The sequence below is a fragment of the Hibiscus syriacus genome, unplaced genomic scaffold (genome assembly GCF_006381635.1).
Source record: "Hibiscus syriacus cultivar Baekdansim isolate YM2019G1 unplaced genomic scaffold, ASM638163v2 tig00113716_pilon, whole genome shotgun sequence".
Classification (NCBI taxonomy): Eukaryota; Viridiplantae; Streptophyta; class Magnoliopsida; order Malvales; family Malvaceae; genus Hibiscus; species Hibiscus syriacus.
The window spans coordinates 377908-397443 of record NW_024063466.1 but is presented as its reverse complement, the minus strand read 5'-3'; the positions used below and the strand labels follow the sequence as shown (position 1 = coordinate 397443).

General features: G+C 35.5%; 3 protein-coding genes, 1 long non-coding RNA gene and 1 pseudogene across 4 annotated transcripts; 2 read left to right on the top strand and 3 right to left on the bottom strand.

Annotated features, from left to right (window-relative positions):
* Window positions 1-652: 652 nt before the first annotated feature.
* Window positions 653-2310, bottom strand: LOC120186559. Its single transcript, XR_005522208.1, has 5 exons — window positions 2225-2310; window positions 2078-2133; window positions 1897-1994; window positions 1440-1566; window positions 653-1352 (listed from the first exon to the last, which is right to left on the bottom strand). It is a non-coding gene; the product is annotated as an uncharacterized LOC120186559 (long non-coding RNA).
* Window positions 2311-2329: 19 nt separating this feature from the next.
* Window positions 2330-3670, top strand: LOC120186577 (annotated as a pseudogene).
* A 257-nt stretch (window positions 3671-3927) lies between these two features.
* LOC120186589 (nudix hydrolase 18, mitochondrial-like) lies at window positions 3928-4869 on the bottom strand. Its single transcript, XM_039190475.1, has 4 exons — window positions 4700-4869; window positions 4433-4628; window positions 4219-4347; window positions 3928-4138 (listed from the first exon to the last, which is right to left on the bottom strand). The coding sequence occupies exons 1-4, from the start codon at window positions 4840-4842 to the stop codon at window positions 4010-4012; spliced, it is 597 nt and encodes a 198-aa protein (XP_039046406.1). The 5' UTR covers window positions 4843-4869; the 3' UTR covers window positions 3928-4009.
* Window positions 4870-8921: 4052 nt separating this feature from the next.
* On the bottom strand, window positions 8922-16569 carry LOC120186575 (potassium transporter 25-like). Its single transcript, XM_039190466.1, has 13 exons — window positions 16439-16569; window positions 15422-15484; window positions 15217-15310; window positions 13026-13046; window positions 12392-12475; window positions 11815-12040; window positions 11483-11725; window positions 11338-11385; window positions 10843-11103; window positions 10688-10740; window positions 10464-10602; window positions 10129-10383; window positions 8922-10031 (listed from the first exon to the last, which is right to left on the bottom strand). The coding sequence occupies exons 1-13, from the start codon at window positions 16567-16569 to the stop codon at window positions 8986-8988; spliced, it is 2664 nt and encodes an 887-aa protein (XP_039046397.1). The 3' UTR covers window positions 8922-8985.
* A 52-nt stretch (window positions 16570-16621) lies between these two features.
* LOC120186574 (homeobox protein knotted-1-like 2) lies at window positions 16622-18826 on the top strand. Its single transcript, XM_039190465.1, has 5 exons — window positions 16622-16780; window positions 16884-17030; window positions 17376-17516; window positions 17656-17796; window positions 18749-18826. The coding sequence occupies exons 1-5, from the start codon at window positions 16622-16624 to the stop codon at window positions 18824-18826; spliced, it is 666 nt and encodes a 221-aa protein (XP_039046396.1).
* The last annotated feature ends 710 nt before the right edge of the window (window positions 18827-19536 follow it).

Here is a 19536-nt window from a genome sequence, read left to right as displayed (position 1 = left end):
TGTTACCATAATACCCTTATTACTTTCAAACTTTGTTATTAAATCCAACATCAACACTTTTCATTTAAATCCCTGAACTTTCCATCTTTTCTGAAATTGGTCACTAAATTTACCAAAATTCTATTTTGGTCATTGACCCGACTTTTGGGATGTTACATATGGATAAACACTTGAGTTTCCACCAAATGATATCACTTCAACCTCAAATTTTCTTTCACAATAGGTAGCAAATGTAGTTACCTGTAGATAGAAAGAAATGTTCATTTCCTACCACCACTTGTAAAGGTGAGAACAGAAGCTAACAGCACTCAATTCCTTACCATTGTATTTAAAACAATTTTAGCCTTTGTTAGGTCAGTTGCTGTGCACTCAATGAAGACATTTTTTGTCTTCAAAGCTATTGCTGAGTGTGCACCATTAATAATTGGTGGTAAAGACAAAACAGTTCTGTATGAAGACAATAAAAACAGAGAGGTCATTCAGCTGTATTTCAGTTTTTTAAACCTAGCAAGACTTACAGTACAAATATACACATGAAAAGGAGTAAATACTGGCAGAAGGTTAAGCAACTTTAAGTCAAGGTGAAACTGGCTGCTAATCACAAAAGCTAAAACTAATAATCAGATGAAGATAACCAAGAGCACCCATACCCTGTTGCGGTCATAAATGACAGGGAACACACTTGAATTCTCGATAATGTGCAAGAACTTCTTCAACTTCAAATCTTACTGTTAAGTGTTAGTAAAACATATTTAGCATATCAGTTTCTGTGCTGGAATAATTCTAAATGGACATCCATTTCAAAAGACGCTCATTTCAGCAGCTGAGTGCAGATGCCACTGGACCTAACATAACTTCCCATGTAAGTCTCACTTATTACATTTCTAAACATAAAGAAGAAACTGATGCATATTGCTTTCAACGAAAATGTGCACAATTTGCTCCCTCTTCTTATTTTTCACCCCTCCATGTCATCCCAACAAAGGTCCAACCCAAATTGTAAATTTATAATAAGCCACATATTACCCCAAGCACTGAAACTAAACTATCGCCACTCGGACTTTGATGAATGCATGTAAATATCCCCCTTTTCCATCAGAGATTAAATATCAATCATATCTTTACAGCTCATGCTAATTTGTTTTGCAAGTTAAAATTAGATCAGAAATAGGCAGACGACAAACATATGTTTATGGAAAACGTACGCAGAAAGATTTACTAGTTTGATAACGTTACCTGCAAATATTTTGGTGCAGCTTATCCTGGAGATCAATGAAGCTGTTATAGCTAGCTTCATCAAAATTTATGCCCCTCAAAACCGCACAAACAACAAAGGGCCGGATTAGAGATGTCTGCAAACAAAAGGAAATGAATAAGGTATCAGTGACATCCTAAAGAATGTCAATACCCAAAACCAATTTTTCAACCTTCAAAATTACCTCTTTTTCCACATGCATTTTAAGCATCGATTCCTTAACTCATCTATGCAACTGTGCATCTGGGTATCTTCTCTTATCCATTGAAAATGCGAAGGGCTTGTGCAAGCCCTTTCAAACAAAGTCATACCTGTAAAGAAAACCTTCATCAATATTACTTCTTCTTTATTACTAAATAAAACTTGAATTAAAAACATGAGTAAAATTATGACGTGTTCCTCGTAATTCTCACCAATTTCCAGGTCAGCCCAACTAGATTAAATTAAAGTTGAAACTATTTTTGCAACGGAATCTAACAGTTATTAAACCGATGTTCTTAATAAAATTAATAGTAAACACACAAGCAACAGTCAAGAAGCTACTAAATTACTATAAGGTGTAAGCCAGCTTCAACCAATAATACATTGTACAATTCTATCGAATTAACAAATAGAATTTTATAAAGATAAACAGTGGAAACCCGTTAGCAGGTACAATCTTGTAAATAATTTCATCGTCAGAATTAGGTTTTTCCTCCTCCAAATGCTTCTCTTTCGAAATTATCGCTTTCTCCGTAGTCTGGTTCACAATAGCAAAAACTTCTTCAAAAAATTCATAGATATCAACGGTTTTCCAATGACAAAGCGTAAGAATACACTCACCACATCATCAAGTTCAATCCCGAAACTAAAACACAGATCTTCAAACTCTTCTTGAGCTGAGGAATTTTGTTTTTACTTCCGTCAGATGCTAAAATGAAAATCAGATGAAAAACAGGAAAATATGAGGTTATTGATTTAGAAACTCACTGTAAGATCTGCCGAGAGCAGCGAGGAGACGATCCCTTCCGACACTTGTGGCAGCTTCCCTCTATCTGGAAGAACTACAGATACCGTCAAAAACGTTCTAGGTCTATGGCAAAGCACGGGTACAGTTATATATAACATTTTTGGTTTAAATATGTTATCGAACCCTATACAATTTTGAAATGTAAAATTTAATCTTCATATTTTAATTTTATAACATTGAGTCCGATATTATATTCATTTGAAAACATATGTTATAATTTTAAAATTTTTATTTATTTTAAGACAATTCTTTAAAAATGACTTAATTTGACTAGTAAAAAAAAAAATTCAACTCATCTCCATAATATGTTAACAAAACAACATATAAAATGAACATTTACTAGTAAACTTCCTATACAACTAGTAGTATTATCAAGCCAGAGATAAAGAATCTGGGGAGCTATTATGATCCGAATGACATACAGCAATACGATGATGATGAGCTATTTCGGAGGTTCGTCGTTGACGGGTCGGTGCCATACACTACGGCGTCGAACGTAAGTTTGACAAACTAAAATCAAAGCAGTTCGTCTGGTATTTGCGCAAGTTGATCTGTTCATGCGGGAAAACCAACTTCCTCGCCGAGTCCTCCAGATTTTGATCGACTCATCCAAGGAACCCCAAAAATGGAAAGACTAGATCACAAAATTCATAGCAGACAACGTCATGACTAATATACAAAGTGGACAGCTGAGCCACGGTGCTGAAGATGGCAGGACGATTGCGCTCATCTACTCGAACGCTTGGGTAGAAAACACCTGACGGTGTCGAGAGAGGCGAGTAGCAGCAATAGTAGCACCATCGGTTCGATGCTTCTGTCGTATGGAGACAGTCTGAAACATCGGAAGACATTTCGTAGCATCAAGGAGCTGAAAGAAATAGGGATAAGAGTAAAGCCAAGCAACACAAACAACTTGAACATTTCCTTCTATTGCAACTTCTTGGGGAGCCTCAAGATGCCGCGCCTCTTGGTGGATGACTTGACGGCTTCCAAGTTCATGAACTTGGTAGCTTTAGAGATGTGCCCCGACTTCGAAAATGATTTTGCCATCACGTAGTACCTATGCTACTTCGGTTCTCTCATTAATACGGCAGAAGATGTTAAGGAGCTGCGAGTCGCAGGCGTGGTTCACAACTACGTGGAGAGCATGATCAATAACTGGCCGAGCTTTTCAAGAAGATGAGCAGGAACTTGGTGTCCGACCAGGATATGTACAAAGATGTTACGGACCAAATCCTCCAGTACTGCAACAATCCGTTGACCCCCTCCTTGGCTCGGCTATATTACACCCATTTTAGTCAACCTTGACTATCGTCGGCTTATTGGGTAGGATAGCATATCTTATCTTCTCCGGTATTTCGGCTTTCGTCTATTTACGGAAAGTATTAAATTCAGACAAGGATTAATCTTCAGTTTTTTTCGATCAGTGTTTCGAATATAACTAATTTATCCGATTGTCTCTGATGTCAATTGAACTCAATATGGATTCGGGATCTTCATATTTGTATAAAACTCAAAGAATGAATACAGTTTGTACATACAGAAAAGAAAAGAAAATTAAAGTAAAGGAAAAGATGTTTGTACATATGAGATTTTCAATCTCGTCTTTCTTGGAATTCATCCTAAAATGAAAGCAGCTTTTAATCTGCAGCAATGCCGTTGATCATGCTAGGTTGAATTGTATATCTCACAAATTCAATGAAACAAACCCCAACCCATGCATGCTTACTAAAACAGAATGTTGGTCACTTGCAAGTTGTTCGATCGACTTCCTCCTGTGTCCGAGGCTGCATTTGCTGGCGGGAAACCAACTCTTCTAAAGCTTCCCTCATCCACAAATGGGGGCATTCTTCTCTAGCTTTAGTTATTGTTATCTAACTACACAATTAGTTTCAAATTTAAACCAACAATTGCATGGATTTAGACCAATCACAACGTAGCATTTCTTACATACCCATTTCCTTGTCCGGGTATTTTTCTCAGGCCAAAGGTCCAATTCTTGCTTGACAAACATAGGAAACATGTGGCCTTCATGGACAGTATTTTGCCTCTTGCTCTCGTACGACCATTTCCCTAGTTTGCACTATCAAAATGGTGGTGGTTAAAAACATAAAATCGAGGAGTAACAAGAAATATTGTAAATGAACAATTGATATAGATACACTCACTTCAATATTGCCGACAACACCGGCTTCTTCGAGCGTCTCTCGAACGGCTGCCTCTTCCATAGATTCATCATCATGTTCCCAGCCACCTTTAGGGAACAACACACCTTTCCCATTATGTGCGTTGATCACAAGTACTTCGATCATCTCATCATTCGAATCTATTTCCTCCGTTTTCTTATATCGATACGGGATACATCTATTCAAACGAAATCGAAAAAACTCTTAATCCGTCAATATAATCAACTAAAAAAAGGGGAAAGAAATTACCCCACGACTAAACGAGAGCCTCTTTCATCGTAGCGTTGCGAGTGCCTGCCACTGCGAGTAGGGCGATAAGAAACAAGGGGAACCATACCCTCCACGGGGACCGGCAGTTTCATAGGTATCTTCTCAATGAGAGACGCCAACATGCTGGCCAAGGGGGAAGATTTGTAAGAAATCCAGACACCCCTCCAATGTTGTCATGAAAATTTAGGAAGACACGCAGAAAGAGAAACACGGTGCTTTTGGGTTTTATATTTCCTTCTGTTCATACATCACCATTCGAACCAAATTTAGAGTTCCCATCGTTTAGCAGTCCTCAATTTTTAGAGGAGATTTTATCATTAATATTATGTGGATAAGATGTAAGAGCCAAACCCGGTCTCTCCCATCTTTTATTTTCTTCTTCTTTTTTTTCTCTACTTCTTTATTAATAGAAAATTATAGATAAAAAATAAATAGGAAATAAGCCGATACGTTTTCACTATAATAATTAATTATAGTCATAAATATATTATATACTTGTATATAATTATATAAATTATAATTATTTTTTTATAAATAATTCGAGATATTAATTATCAGTAAAAATAATCATAAAATGATTTTTGTTTCCATCCATCGCGTAATTAATTTGGGAGTAATAAGGCGGCATGCAACAAAATGGCTCAAGAGAAAACCTAAAATGGCCAAAAGATTTGTGCTCATTGCATGCGTAGGGGGGGACGTGCTGTTTAAAGAGCGTGTACGAGCAACACGTGTATATCATTTTTTCTGAACCATATTCTATATTATGTTAAAATGGTGTAAAAGACAGATCTGTATATGAAAGATTATTCAACGCCTACATAAATTATTATACGTGGAGTTATGTAAAATTCAAATGTCTTATGTTTGAGACTTTATATATATATATATATATATATATATATATATACACGCACACACACACGAGGGAAGAAATTTTATTAGTGTATCATTCATTTTTTTATTTTCGTTTATTAACGATGATATAAATTTTAGTATTAATTGTTGATTGTCGATATTTTTTTTATTTACTTTTATTTTATATTGTATCTTTTCTATTTTTGTTTTTTGTTTTTTAATAAATATGTTTATATGATACATTTTTATTCGTCTTTTATAATGTATTTTTTATGTCTTTTGGTATGTTTTTCGAATGTTTGACTGTTTTTTCGTTTATTTTTTTAAGGATTGATTTGACATCACCACTATTGATTATGATGACGTTTATTTGATATCTTGTTGATATTCCTTGCTTTGGACTCTCTGATTGGATGTGAATATCTTATTTGCGTTCGTTGATAGTTTTTCACGTCGTTCGAGTTTGATTTACGATTTGTCGGTAGTTTGTCAATGTCATGTTTATCTTTTGTGGTTCGTTTGCCGATGTGATTAGATCTATATATATATATCTTTGTTCGATTTTCTTGGTTAGACTATTAATCTTTCTCTGTACAGTCTCTATGTGATCTTAAGTTGCTAGTTTTATTTTACTCATTATACACAATTTTTCTAATTGAGTGCTTAATTTATGATTGTTGATTGTGGTTGTAAATTTTTAAATTTTTCTAATTAAATTTAGAAAATTTAATATATACACACAGGAGGGAAGATAAAAAGGAGAAATTATTCAATATTAAACTATTTGGAGTAATTATAAAGTAGTAATTCAAAAGCTCTACTAAGAATAACATTACTTTTCACTGTTGAGATCTTTTGATTAGTTCTATCCGATATTTTAACTTAAGATTTAATGTTAATTAATAGGCAAAAGGGTAATTTTTGCTCTTTTAGTAAACTCAATTTATCACTTTCGACCCTATCATATTTTCTCATTAATTTAGTCCTTAACATTATTTGATTGCATCATTCTATATCGTATCTTTAACATAAAATCCTAAATCATAACCCATGACCTCTAAACCATAAGCTCAAAAACTTAAATCATAAGCTGGGTTTATAATTTATAATTTTAAGTTAGAGGAAGAGTGTAAAATGATATAATTAAATAATTTTAATAATTAAATTGATACAAAAAAAAATATGATACGAGCGTAAATAATAAATTAAATCAATTGCTGAGGTAAAAAAAACCCGACCTAATTAATATTAACATAAAACCAATGAAAAAAGACGAGAGTTAGGATGCAACGTGGTTTACAACATGCTGACGGAGACCATTGGAGTGCCACGTGACAAGGGGCGGCAGACTTGGGAGTCTAACCGTCTAAAACCTACAATGTAAAGCGGAAACGCTGGCTCCATTAGTCCATTAGAATACAATTCTTTTGTTCCTATTTTCATTTGGTACGCAGCTGCCCCTTCGAAGTTTTGACGGTTGAATTCAACGTCAACAGAATTCGACACTATTAATATTACTTTTAAGACTGTCCATTTATATTAATCTTAAATTGGACTATACCACTAGTTTTCTTTTTCAAAAAAGAAGAATAAAAAAAACATCATAGTGGAATTCTAAGTTTGGCAAACATCTCCTACTCCGTATAGCGATTATCAATTGCGAAAATACCATTCAATCCAACGCATCCAATTAAATTCATGTTCGTATCCCCTTTTCCACGTCGTTTTTGGTAAAATAATTATTTAGATTTTGAATTTACATTTTAATCCCTTATTTAAAAAAAAAAAGAATTAAGTATCAATTTTGCCTCTGTAGTAGACCTAATTTATCATTTTTATCTCTATCGTATTTTTGTATCAATTTCGTCCTCGAAATTGTTCAATTGCATCATTCTATAACTTACACCTAACTTGAAACCGTAATTTATAAATCCTAAGATAAGGTTTAGGGTTTAAAGGCTGTGGAGTTATAGTTTGGTAGGATTTTTAAAAAATGACTTTAAAAATACGGTAAAAAAGAAATTTTAAAAGTATTGTTTAAAAGTACAGTTTAAAATTTAAATGTTTTGGAATTTTTGTTAAAATGTGAGCTTGAAAAGATAAGATGTTCATTATAGACGTTATGTTGAAAATTAAAAATATATAATTTAAATTATTAAAGGTAAAATTATAATTTTCTTTTAAACGCAAAGCTGAAAATGAAAAAAAATTATAAATTTTAGCTTTCACAATAGGTTTGAAACAACCGTTTTTATCGTATTTTTTAAATATTTGACATTAATTTTGCAGTCGAAATGAACTTTTTAATTAAAAGTTATTTTAGAAAGCTACGTCAAACGAGGCTTAAATTAGATGAGAAAATATTTGTTATATATATTTTTGATTAATTTAGGGTAAATATAAAATTATATGAGAGTCTTTCGATATTGATCACTCACACCCATATATTTATATATGGTGCTGGAAAATGAGTCTATTAAAAAAAATAAACTGATTTGCTCATTTTTCAAACAGAACCAAAAATGCAATCCGGGGATTTAACCAACTTTTTTTTTATTCTGTTGAAAGAAGAAAACATTTGTTGAAGATGGTCAAATGGTATTTGAATTGATCCGCGTAAAAAGATGTTTATTTCCCACCAAACTTCTTCCGTCTTTGCCTGCCCTGCCTTCGTACGTCTCCTCCCCATCTTTATCCCTTCCCTTCTCGTTCTCTCTTTCTGTATGTATGTATATATATATATACGTCTCTTAGTATTTTTAGCCATCAACACAACATAGAGACTAGGAAAAACAGAGATTTGGGTGTGGAATTTTGTGTCAAGTACCGTTGTCAAGGTTGAAGCAGCAGAGATGGAGTCGAGGAACAACAACGGCAGCAGCAGCAGTTGTTTCAGAGGAAAAGAAGACATGGGTAGTGTTGCAATTCACAGCCAAGTTCGGAAAATAAAGCTGGAATCGGAGCAAATCATCGACGGTTCGCCTGGACAGCCTGAGATGAGACATGCTCTTAGAGAGATTTCTCGACACCAGAGTTCTCGTCCATCTCCTTTAGGGTTGAGCGGCGGCAGCCCGATTTCTGTCGGTCACTAGAGGTCATGGGGCTGCTTCTGGGATCGGTTTTTGAACAAAAAGCTTTAATAAACTGTATTTAAACAATATGGGCTATGGACTTAATCCCCTGTTTTCACATGATCTCTGTATATACGAGTACGTTGAATTCTAATAAACTTATTTAAAATCTCTCTGAAATCCGATCAGATTCCCTGAGTTTTGAGTGATGCAACTCTTTTTCTCTTATTTTTCACCGGTTATTTGCTATATACAAGCAATAGCACATTGCGACTGCAGTCGCCTGCTATGATGTACATATATTGGACAAAAGTATGGGTACTCGGTCCTTTACAATTATATCGTATACACCATACCAACCTCCACCAGAGCTGCATGAGGGATGTTCAATGCCACATGGGGCTCTCTACCATTTTTATCAAGGAAAACGTAGACCATGATGAGGAATCGCTTGAGGAAGTTGGAGCCATTGCGTACCACCAGATGCGATTGACCCAAGAAATATGCAGTCCCGCTCTCCCTGGCCTCGATTAGTTCGTTTAGTTCCTCCCTTACCGACACACGCATTCGCGGGGTATTAACCGGCAGCATGAACCGTACCTTTTTCTTCTTTCCTTTGGCGTCTCCAGTCGAGCTTCCGTTCGTTTGTGTTGCTGCATTGGCTGAGCTCGTGCCATGGTTATCATGTAAAGGGATCAAACCATCTCCTTCTGCTTGTTTTCCAACAACAATCATTTTTCCTTCGGGTGCCACCAAGGACTCGGCATCGCATTCTTCCATGGAGATAAAATCTCCGATGGAACGAATGATCTGTTCCTCGAAGTCCCCTGTGTCCCTGATATGATCGCGGTATCCGTATCTTACTATGCATCGGTAGATTCTATTAGCTCGAGGCCCAACTCTGCCTATAAGATAACGTCTACTCGGGGGAACGAAAGACTCTGTCAGTGACTTGAATGACACGAAAATCAGCACTTGATGAAAGGCGGGTACGTTTGTGATAAAATGGGAGAAGAAAGCCGGGATTCCGGTTACTATGTCGGTGTAAACGAGGCCTATTCCGGGTACCCTGGAAACTCCGAGGCCCGAGTTGAGTTCCATAAGCCATTCCGTAGATACCTTATTTTCCAAGTCAAATTGATATTTCTTCAAAGTTCCATAATGCCATGAAACCATGATAGTCAAGGATAGCACCAAAAGAACAGCCAGATACCAGGTTCCCTTGTGAAAATTTAGTATGTTACATGATAAATACAAAGCCTCGATGGACCCGAAAAACAGTAAGAAGCAAGCAGACACTAGCAAGCTCTTTTCCCAGTACAGGGCAATCACAAGTGACATTAGAAAAGTTGTTACCAGCATGCTAGAGACCACAGCCGTGCCTGTACACAAAATTTACTATTGGTTTCATACGACAAATTTGACGGAAAATACGGGTTATGAACGCTTACTGTACTCTTATATGTGCAACAAGCTTACCTAGTGCATTTCCGATTCTCGGGGCATCATGGAAGCCTATTGTAACACTGAGGCTAAGAACCATTACTATCCAGTTAAGATCTGGTATATAAACCTGGCCATGTATCGTATCTGATGTATGAATCACTTTCACTCTGGGGAAGCAACCAAGTGCTAGGCACTGGTTTACAATGGAAAAACACGCTGTTATTGTCGCTTGGCTTCCGATCACCGAAGCAAATAGAGCCAAAACCGTGTAGACATGCTGAAAATGATCTGCAATTGCCAATCAATCTTCAGTTAGTAATAAAAATGCCAATCTAAAGCATAAAGTAGGAATCAGCTGAACAACTTACCAGGTACGGATCGAAAAAGGTGATTATATTCGTCGGGAAGACCAGGGGAGTTCTTTGCGGAGAGTGTATGGGAGAGGAATGCAGCTTGACCCGCGTAACATACAATTAAAACAGGGTAAATCACACAGAAAAATGTCATCTGCAGTAGAGAACCGAGCAAAGTTCTGTCAATCTATAATCGAATTATCAGTGCAATTTGCTGAGGCATGAACTAGATCGAGTACCTTGATCGATTTCACTGAGAAATGACCTAGATCCGCATACATAGCCTCCGATCCTGCAAAAAGAAAACAGGTTGCATATGTAGTTTGAAAACTAATAATACAAGATGCTATCTTGCTATGCTCAATGGTAAACCAGATTATGAGCCTATGCTGACCTGCCACACACAGAGTGAGACTGCCCAATGACCTCCAGCTACGGAGGCTAATACTTTTCAGATACCTGTATATGTATTTTGGGGAGATTGCATACATGATATGGGTATCATAATGTAAAATATTGTATACACCCATTCCGCTAATAACCAAGAGCCATACAATGACTATCGGAGCAAATATGAGCCCGACTCTACGGCTTCCGTAGCGTTGCACCGTGAAAAGGCAGACCAATATGGCACATGCAACAGGCACAGGTACATCTGAAATAAATAAGAGGACAACAGAGACGTCAAAAATCCTTCAAACATTATTTTTTGAAATATCGAATACGAAGATATCGAGTTTCATAAAACTTACATCTCTTAATATTTCTGGTGAATGAATCCTCTCTTTCATTGGAAGGGGAATCTGTAAAATCAACATAGGAAGGTTATTAGCTAAAGGTTGATGGATGGTTCAAAGATAAGGTTGCAATTCTTACTGCCGGTCCTTACATTTTTCATCTGTTATTGATCGTTCAATACTGGATGAAGCCGCTAAAACTGGCCGAGGAAAAAAAAAAGGGAAACATAAATACAACGTACCATTCGATGAGAAAAACTATCACAAAAGAAGAGAATTTGAATAGGTTTATCAAACCAGAAATAGCCGGTGTAAGAACTGCGTCGGCTATTATCATGCAAGAGCCGAGCAGCGCCAAGAACAGCATCAAGTAATGACTGCTCTTATGTTTCACGATAGCCCTTCGAGCTCTCAATTCGACCTTGTTTACGGAAGGACTTTCATAATCATATTGCATAACGTTGTTATCGCTATTATTATTAGGGAGCAGACCAACTTTTCCATGCCTACACAATAGTGAGTACAAAGCAAAAGTACCACCTGCAAGATATCAACCAAGTTAAAATTCATTCCGCAATCTCAAGACACAATCGTTTTAGTTTAAAAGGTCACGGAAGATCATTACATACCCTCTCCATCGTCATCGGCTCTCAGCACTATAATGGCATACTTCACTAAGGGAATGATCGTCAAAGTCCAAAAGATAAACGAGAAGTACTCGTATGCACTCTCATCGGATTTGAATTCCTGTGTAGGGATTGAAGTAAAGACATATAAAGGAGCAGTACTCAGGCGACCATAAACTACTCCAAGGCTTTGGAATGACAAAAGGATTGTATGCTTCCAGGTCTCCTTCTGAAACAACATCAGGAAAATCAAAATAACACATAATCAAATGCTTAATACTAAGGCACTACACATGCTGAAATTAATTCATTATATCATCTATCTGTGATTCCATGAAGTTAAACAACCGTGAGACCGTCTCCGGCAACGATCATATAAGATACTAAACTTTGATCAACTACAAGATCCCATCACTAATATACAATGATCAAATTTTGAATCAAATTAAGATTACTAAAATGGGTCCTTAATTAACACTAGGAAACTGCATCCGGGTCTGATAAAACCAAGCAAGAACTTGAGCAAACATGCAGAAAGGAGAGAGAAACCAAGTATTCTGCACTTCAACAAACAACTAACCTTGAAGGGAATAGAGTCAGTTCCGGGGCTCAAAGGAGGATCCATTAAGAGAAACAGAGACCAAGTGACAGATAACAGGAAAAGCTTTTCATAGGGAAAAATGTAAGAAAAAAAGACAAAAAAGGGAATGAAGTAGCGGTTGAGTCTATGCCAGTTTGATTAACACAAAGAAAGTTAGAGTCTTGAAGAATGGTCAGCCGATTCCAAGACAGTTTGTTGTTTTTCTATGGCAATTTGAAAGCTGGAGTGACACTAACGCCTGCAATTCTATATTTCAAATATTATATATATGTATGTATGTATATATTCCAAGGCCTCATGGGATCACGTTCTCATAAGACAGCTTCACATGATATTTGAGATCATCATATTGTCGGAACCGACTTTTGGTTGGGCCCCGAAATTAGGCTTCGACTTCAAAAAATGGGTTAGAGTCGCAACCGATCACTTTAAAACGAATTGAGGTGAGTCAGACACCATCTTATCTGATCTGTGTTGTACCAGAAACGTGTCGGGTTCGAGAGTCGGTTACAGTCAAGGAAGGATTAGCACCCTTGTAATGCCCTTTTGGTACAAATTAATTTATCGGTTATATTTAATTGCGAAAATTAAAAATCCGATTCGAGTTACTTACCTTTAACCGATTAAAATTCCTCTGAAAAAGATCAAAAATGTTAAAGAAAAAAAAAATAACAATAATAAACAAATCAACAAAATAAAAAAATAAAAAAAATACGAAAGAAAAGAGGAAAAAATAAATAAAAAAATAAATAAGTTTAAAAAATAAAAAAAAGGAATAAGTAAAAAAAATGATAAATAAAAATTGGATTTAAAAAATAAATTAAAGGAAAAAATGATAATTAAAAAGAAAATAGTAAAGGAATCAAAAAAAAGAATTAAAGTTTGAAATCAATAATAATGAAAAATAATAATAATAATAATAATAATAATAATGATAAAATAAAATAAAACTTAGAGGATCAAATTGAAACAAATTGGAATTAATGGGTTAAATTGATATTAGAAAATGATCTGCAAAATAAAAATCAAAAGTGAGGGGCCAATTCACAAAAATGAAGAAATATGAATCAGGATCAAATTGATAAGATTGAAAATTCTAAGGCCAAATTACAACTGGTGACTGAATTGTAAAGCGACTCAAAGTTATAGGGACCATAGGGAGGATTTAAAAAATCCTCTATTTGCACTCCGGTCCTCCGTATATAAATGCCCAAACAAGCCCCTTACACTTCATTTATCTCATTTTCTCAGAAATATCATCTCTCAAACGAGAGAAGCGCTCTAAACCAAGCCAAAATATGGCCACCCCTCTGGTGGTCAACCGCCGCCGCCCAAAAATGCTCTCCTTAACCCCGTAATCCCAGATTCGAGCCTCAAACCTCACAAGAAACCCCCAAACAACGTAGATATACGCCCGAAGTTCCGATTTCTTACCTTCGTCGATGGTGATTCTTAGGCTCTCTGGTTTTTCGACGTGGTCCCTTGCTCTCCTAGTGGCTTTTGCGAAACAAAGTTCTGAACTTTGTTTACTTTCAGTTTTCGAAAGTGTTTGCCTTTGGATTTGCTTTAGTTGTTCTTTGGTTCGGTCTTGTTGTTGATGATGATGTTGTTGGTTTCTTTTGTGGTTCAATGATTCTATTTTCGTTGTGTGTTTTGGTTCTTCGTTCTGTTGGCAGTATTCGATCGTTGATATTTTTGTGGGCTCTCGTGTTGCGTTGGTATCGTTCTCTGATGTTTTTGGGTACTGTTGTTTCTCGATAATGATGGGTTTCCTGTGATGGTTGTTGGTATTTTGTGGCTCTCGGTTTTCTCGATGATGTTGTATTGATGTCCCCCTGTTAACAGCTTCGATGGGTATTTATACCTCATCGTCGGATGCTATCTTCAGATTTTACGTGGGTGGTTGTCACGATTGTGTGGTCGTGAGTTAACCGAAAACCCCGGAATGGTTCAGTCCCAGAGATTTCGGCCGAAAGTTCTGCTAGTCGTTTGCTTGATTTGTGCGTTTTTCTCCCATACGGCGCTGACTGAGGCAAATGGAAACCCTAGTTTCCTTGTTGGGCTGGTTCAGGCCCCATGACCCTTTGGACTGCTGTTTGGACCTGAAACGAGACATTGAACCTGGAAAAAAAATGAAATAAATTAAAATAAATTAAATGAATAAAATAAAATAAAAATAATAAATATAATATACTAAATATAATATATATATTTCAAAAATATTTTATTTAAAATCATATATTATACTTTTAAAAAAGTTTTCAAAAAAAGTTTTCAAAAATGATTTTAAAAAAGTATTATATGAGTTTTCAAAAAATGTTTTTTTATATTATATAGTTTTTTCAAAAATGTTTTTTTTAAACTATATATTATATAATATTTCAAAAAAATGTTTTTTTAAAACTATATATTATATAGTTTTTTCAAAAAGGTTTTTTTTCAAAACTATATATTATATAAGTTTTCAAAATAATTTTAAAAACTATATATTATATAATTTTCAAAAATGTTTTAAAAACTATATAATATAAATGTTTTCAAAACTATATATCATATATATTTTAAAAATGTTTTCAAAATTATATATATATATTTTCGAAAACTGTTTTAAGAAAATTATATATTATACTTTGTCAAAAAAAAATATTACGATATATATATATAATAAAATATAAAAGAAAAAGAAAACAAAACAAAACAAAACAACTCCGGACGAAAATGAGTTTCTATATATATATATATAATATTTATATATATAATATATTTATATATGATATTGCATCATATTTTCCAAAAAGTCGAACCTGTACATTATCTTTAATAGCTCGAAGTTTGTCCATAGCATCATGTTGTTGTCCGCCAGGTCTTTGCTCGAAGTATCTATAAATCAATCGAATCCTGGTAACATCCCATAGATCACACGTTGGTTATCAGTAATATTCGTGTAATTCATTAAGCTCCGTTGATACATACATTTTGGTTTATGCAAATAATTATTCATTTCTGTACTTTTTCCCACAAATGTCCATAATCGGATCACCTGCTTTTGGCTTTGCCTGTTCATTGTTTTCGCTAAATCAAGATTAAAAGGAACAAATGAAGAGCAAGTTTCTAAATTGAATGATAAGTTGTCTTGATAGAAACAATAAATATAGTTAAGCTACATACCTTACACGGAAAGTTGTTTACACCATGAAAGATAAAAGAAACAAAGAAAACAACTTTTAAAAGGAAAGTATTTTATAAAATTCCTTCAAGGCAAAAAAGTAAGAGAAAGATGGTTAAAGATCATTTCTTTGGTTGAGCATAAAAGGGGATGGTAAATTGTGATTGGTTTTAAATATGTTTAGTAGTGGGGTTTTTTAATCACGTGCAAAACTCATTCCTTAAAGAAAGGCCAACATCTGCAAGTGGTCGAATGAAAGAATAAAGGCCCAACCTCAGTCCAAACCCTAAACCCGAGCACTAAGTCTCCGATTCTATATAACATGTCTATTTCAGTGTCATATATTTAGTAGATGATAATTAAAAAAAAAAAACTCTATTGGTACATTGAAGATAACCATAATCTTTTTATAAGCTGACAACTTTCTGATTAACAACACATGGTTGGGAAGTGGAGGGGACAAAAGGAGAGGGATGAAGTGCTGTCCCCTTAATTTCTTAATGAAGAAAAAGAATCTGAAGTTGTAATTTCCAGTTATATGCATATTTGGGTAGGATCTGAATCCGGTGCATGTGAACAGGATTCCAGATATATATGGAACACATTCAAGTAGTAAAGAGGCCCATTTATGTATATAGAGAGGAGCTGTAGCCTGTAGCCCCTCATAAACAGTGCTCGTTCTCTCTATTTGTCCCCATCAAAAGCATTCCAGTTTACTAATCAATTATATATATATATATATATATATTGCAGTAGGTATCGAATTGTCAATGTTAAAAAGTGATGGGAAAGGCAATGAACAGTTAGGGAACAAGGTCTTTTCCGAGAGTGGGAACAAGGCCAGGGTGATGGAAGAGTACCTCGATAAACAGTGATGAATTTGGAGTTTTCTGCCATTACATAAAGTGGGAGGAGAATGAGCAGTGCAAAGGTCAAATAAAGACGGGAAAGCTCTACAAAAGAAGACTAGTACGAGCTTTAGCTGCCCCATTACTCGAGAAACCCGCCATTTGAAGTGTTCCTTTCGTTGCTATAAAAAGACAATGAGAGTTAGTGCAGGTTGCAAAGAAAGGGAGAGAGAAACCACTTTCAATGACTGTATTTCTTCTGTTTATCTGACTGATGATGATACCACTTTCAGGATATACATGCATGGGTCATTCCGAAAATGGGGACTTTCTCTGTATCTTGCAATGAAATATGTTACCAGATAGTACCAACAGTGCTATCTGGGATTCTCCTTCATCCCTTTAATTAAACATTTTTGCTTTACAAATATGGCAAAACTGAGTTGTTTGTGGGTAGGAACCGGAGATGGAGGCCAACAAGAGTGAATATCATCACCAGGAGGAAGAAGCTGGAGATAGTGACGATATTGAGCTTCTCAAGACCAGAATTTCTAGTCATCCTTTGTATGGGAGGCTCGTTGAGAATCACCTCAACTGCTTAAAGGTTCTCTCCACCCCCAACCACCACAAACCATTGGGTTTAGGGTTAACTAGCATTGAACGTTCACCGCATCCTATGATTTTGTTGAAGTACTAATTGTTCAAACTTTTTACAACCTGCGATCTAGTTTATGTAATTAGGGTTAATGTTCTATAGTATTATCTGCCTAGTAGTTTTACTTAGCTAAGAGCCAAATTTATATTTGGTGTACGCAACCATTTCACCAGCATAACTTATTATATCTGCTAGAACCATTACATTCAGTCTCGAGCTCATAGGCATTTGCTTATATAGGTTAGTGCTTTACTATACATTTGTTTAATGCTTTTTCCCCCTCACTCTGGTCAGGTTGGTGGCATTTGCAATGGAGGCAGAAACAGCAAGGGAACTCAAAGGCAAGCTGAGCATTATGATAGTAGTAATAATATAAACAAGGATACATGTTCTAGCAGCATGCAGCTAAACCAATCAGAGTTAGACCTCTTCATGGTACACTCCTTTATTTTATTCCTCTCGTAAACATAATAGACAAATAGTCGGCTGATCTTAGTTCAATTGGTATCGTTATTGTTATAGCAACTTGAAGATGATATGTTAGAGTGTACTTAAATGCTTGGCGTGCTTGCAGGAAGGATACTGCTCGACACTGAGCAAGCTAAAGGAAGCCATGGAGGAACCTCAGCTGGAATCAATAGTTTTCATCAGCGGCATGCATTCTCTACTGAGGGACCTGGCCAGACCTAATACCCTTTCATCTGATGTACTTCTGGTAATTATTCTCATGCACTACATGCCTTTAATAATAATTATATGTCGGTGGCAACAAATAGGCCTTAAATTGATTCAAATCGTGGTCGCGTTTATCGCAATTACGGTCATAGAGGGCGTTATTGCGAGTATAGTGGGTATATCGGAAGGTAGCGCTACCGTTATTTTGCGGGTTCTATTGCGATCGCGGACAGCTATTTAAAACCCTGGTTGACGCCAGACAGAATAGTGATTATCCTGCAAGCGCTCCAACAGATTATTCACAAGAAAAAATTCGTCCAAAAAAATCCAGAGAAAAAAGTCTCTAGGGTTTAATAAAATATTATCAAATCAAAAATCATCCAAAATCAGTCCACAATCCGGACTGTTATAGTCAAAAATCGTTTTTATTCGAATTTTGTCAAAAATAGCAAAATCCTGAAAATCACTCTAAATTAAAATTTGAAATAAAATAATCAATCTCCAAAAAGTTCAGCCTAAATCGGATTTAAATTGACTTTTTAATTGACAATCGAAATATTACTATAAATAGTAAAAAAATATCTAATTCTATTGATTCGGAGGGGGAAATGATAGAATTTGAGGTTGAAAAAAAGGTTAAATGGAGCGTAGCTCAATGTGAAGAGCGTGCGCATCGAAAAGAGCTTTTCGGATTGCGATCTTATGTGCGATTCTGACACCTGTAGTCAAAGTTATGGTCAAAAGACTGAAACATATTCAAAACGATCCCAATGAGGAACATGTCACAATCAATTCCCGCCTTTGCGCTGATCTGTCAATTCATGATATCTCGGCGCTATTAAGGTGCGATTTGACAGTTCAGCATCATCTGTCTCGGATCCCCTACATCATTAATGCCAAGGAAGAGAAATAGAAACTTAAACCCAAATCTCACCGTGTAATAGTTCAATCCATATTTACACTAAATTCGATTGAGTAATTTTATTTGAAAGTTGTACAGCAGGAAGCTGAAACGAAGAATTCAAAGTGAGGCACCAAGGGTATCGTCGTCGAATGGTGTTGATCATTAGATGGAAAAAAACTTTGTATTGCCATTACTCGACAGACCCTTTTGCTTCAAGAATCTCTCTAACATCAATATCCAAAACTTTGTAACCTAATTAAGCATAATATACATATATGTAAAAGATTGGTACTTCAGTTCTCTCTTTCCTTGATATATGATATGTTATGTTGTATTGGACCCTGATTAAGATGTTTAAAGTGAGAGATCAAGTTGAATCGTTACGAATGGTAATTAAGTCGAACCATTGTGTATTTACTGTGGCAAAGAATTTTGTTGACTTGCGTGATGAAAACGATGCATGATTCATGGCAAAATATGGCAGATTGGGTATTCATACATGGCGATGGGGAGTCAGTTACTCCCCACATCCGGGGCTAGGGTTATATTTTATTTTGGTATAACCATAATATCTGATCTATTGATCGACTAATTCGGATCGGGTACTACAAAGAAAAAAGCAACTCTCTGAACCCAGTTTGCGCCATTTGCAATCACTACGATTCGAACCTCTGACCTTACTTAAGGGATCTAGTGCCTCATCCGATTAGATCAACCGGTTGCTGGTGGGGCTAGGGTTATTGTTATAGTTTAATTGGATTTAATTTACTGGATTTTTATATTTTAAATTTTAAGAAATTTGAGGGTTAATTAAAAGCTTTGAGAATTTTTGAGGTATCTTTTATAATTTATAAAAGTTTAGGGTCAATTCTAAAA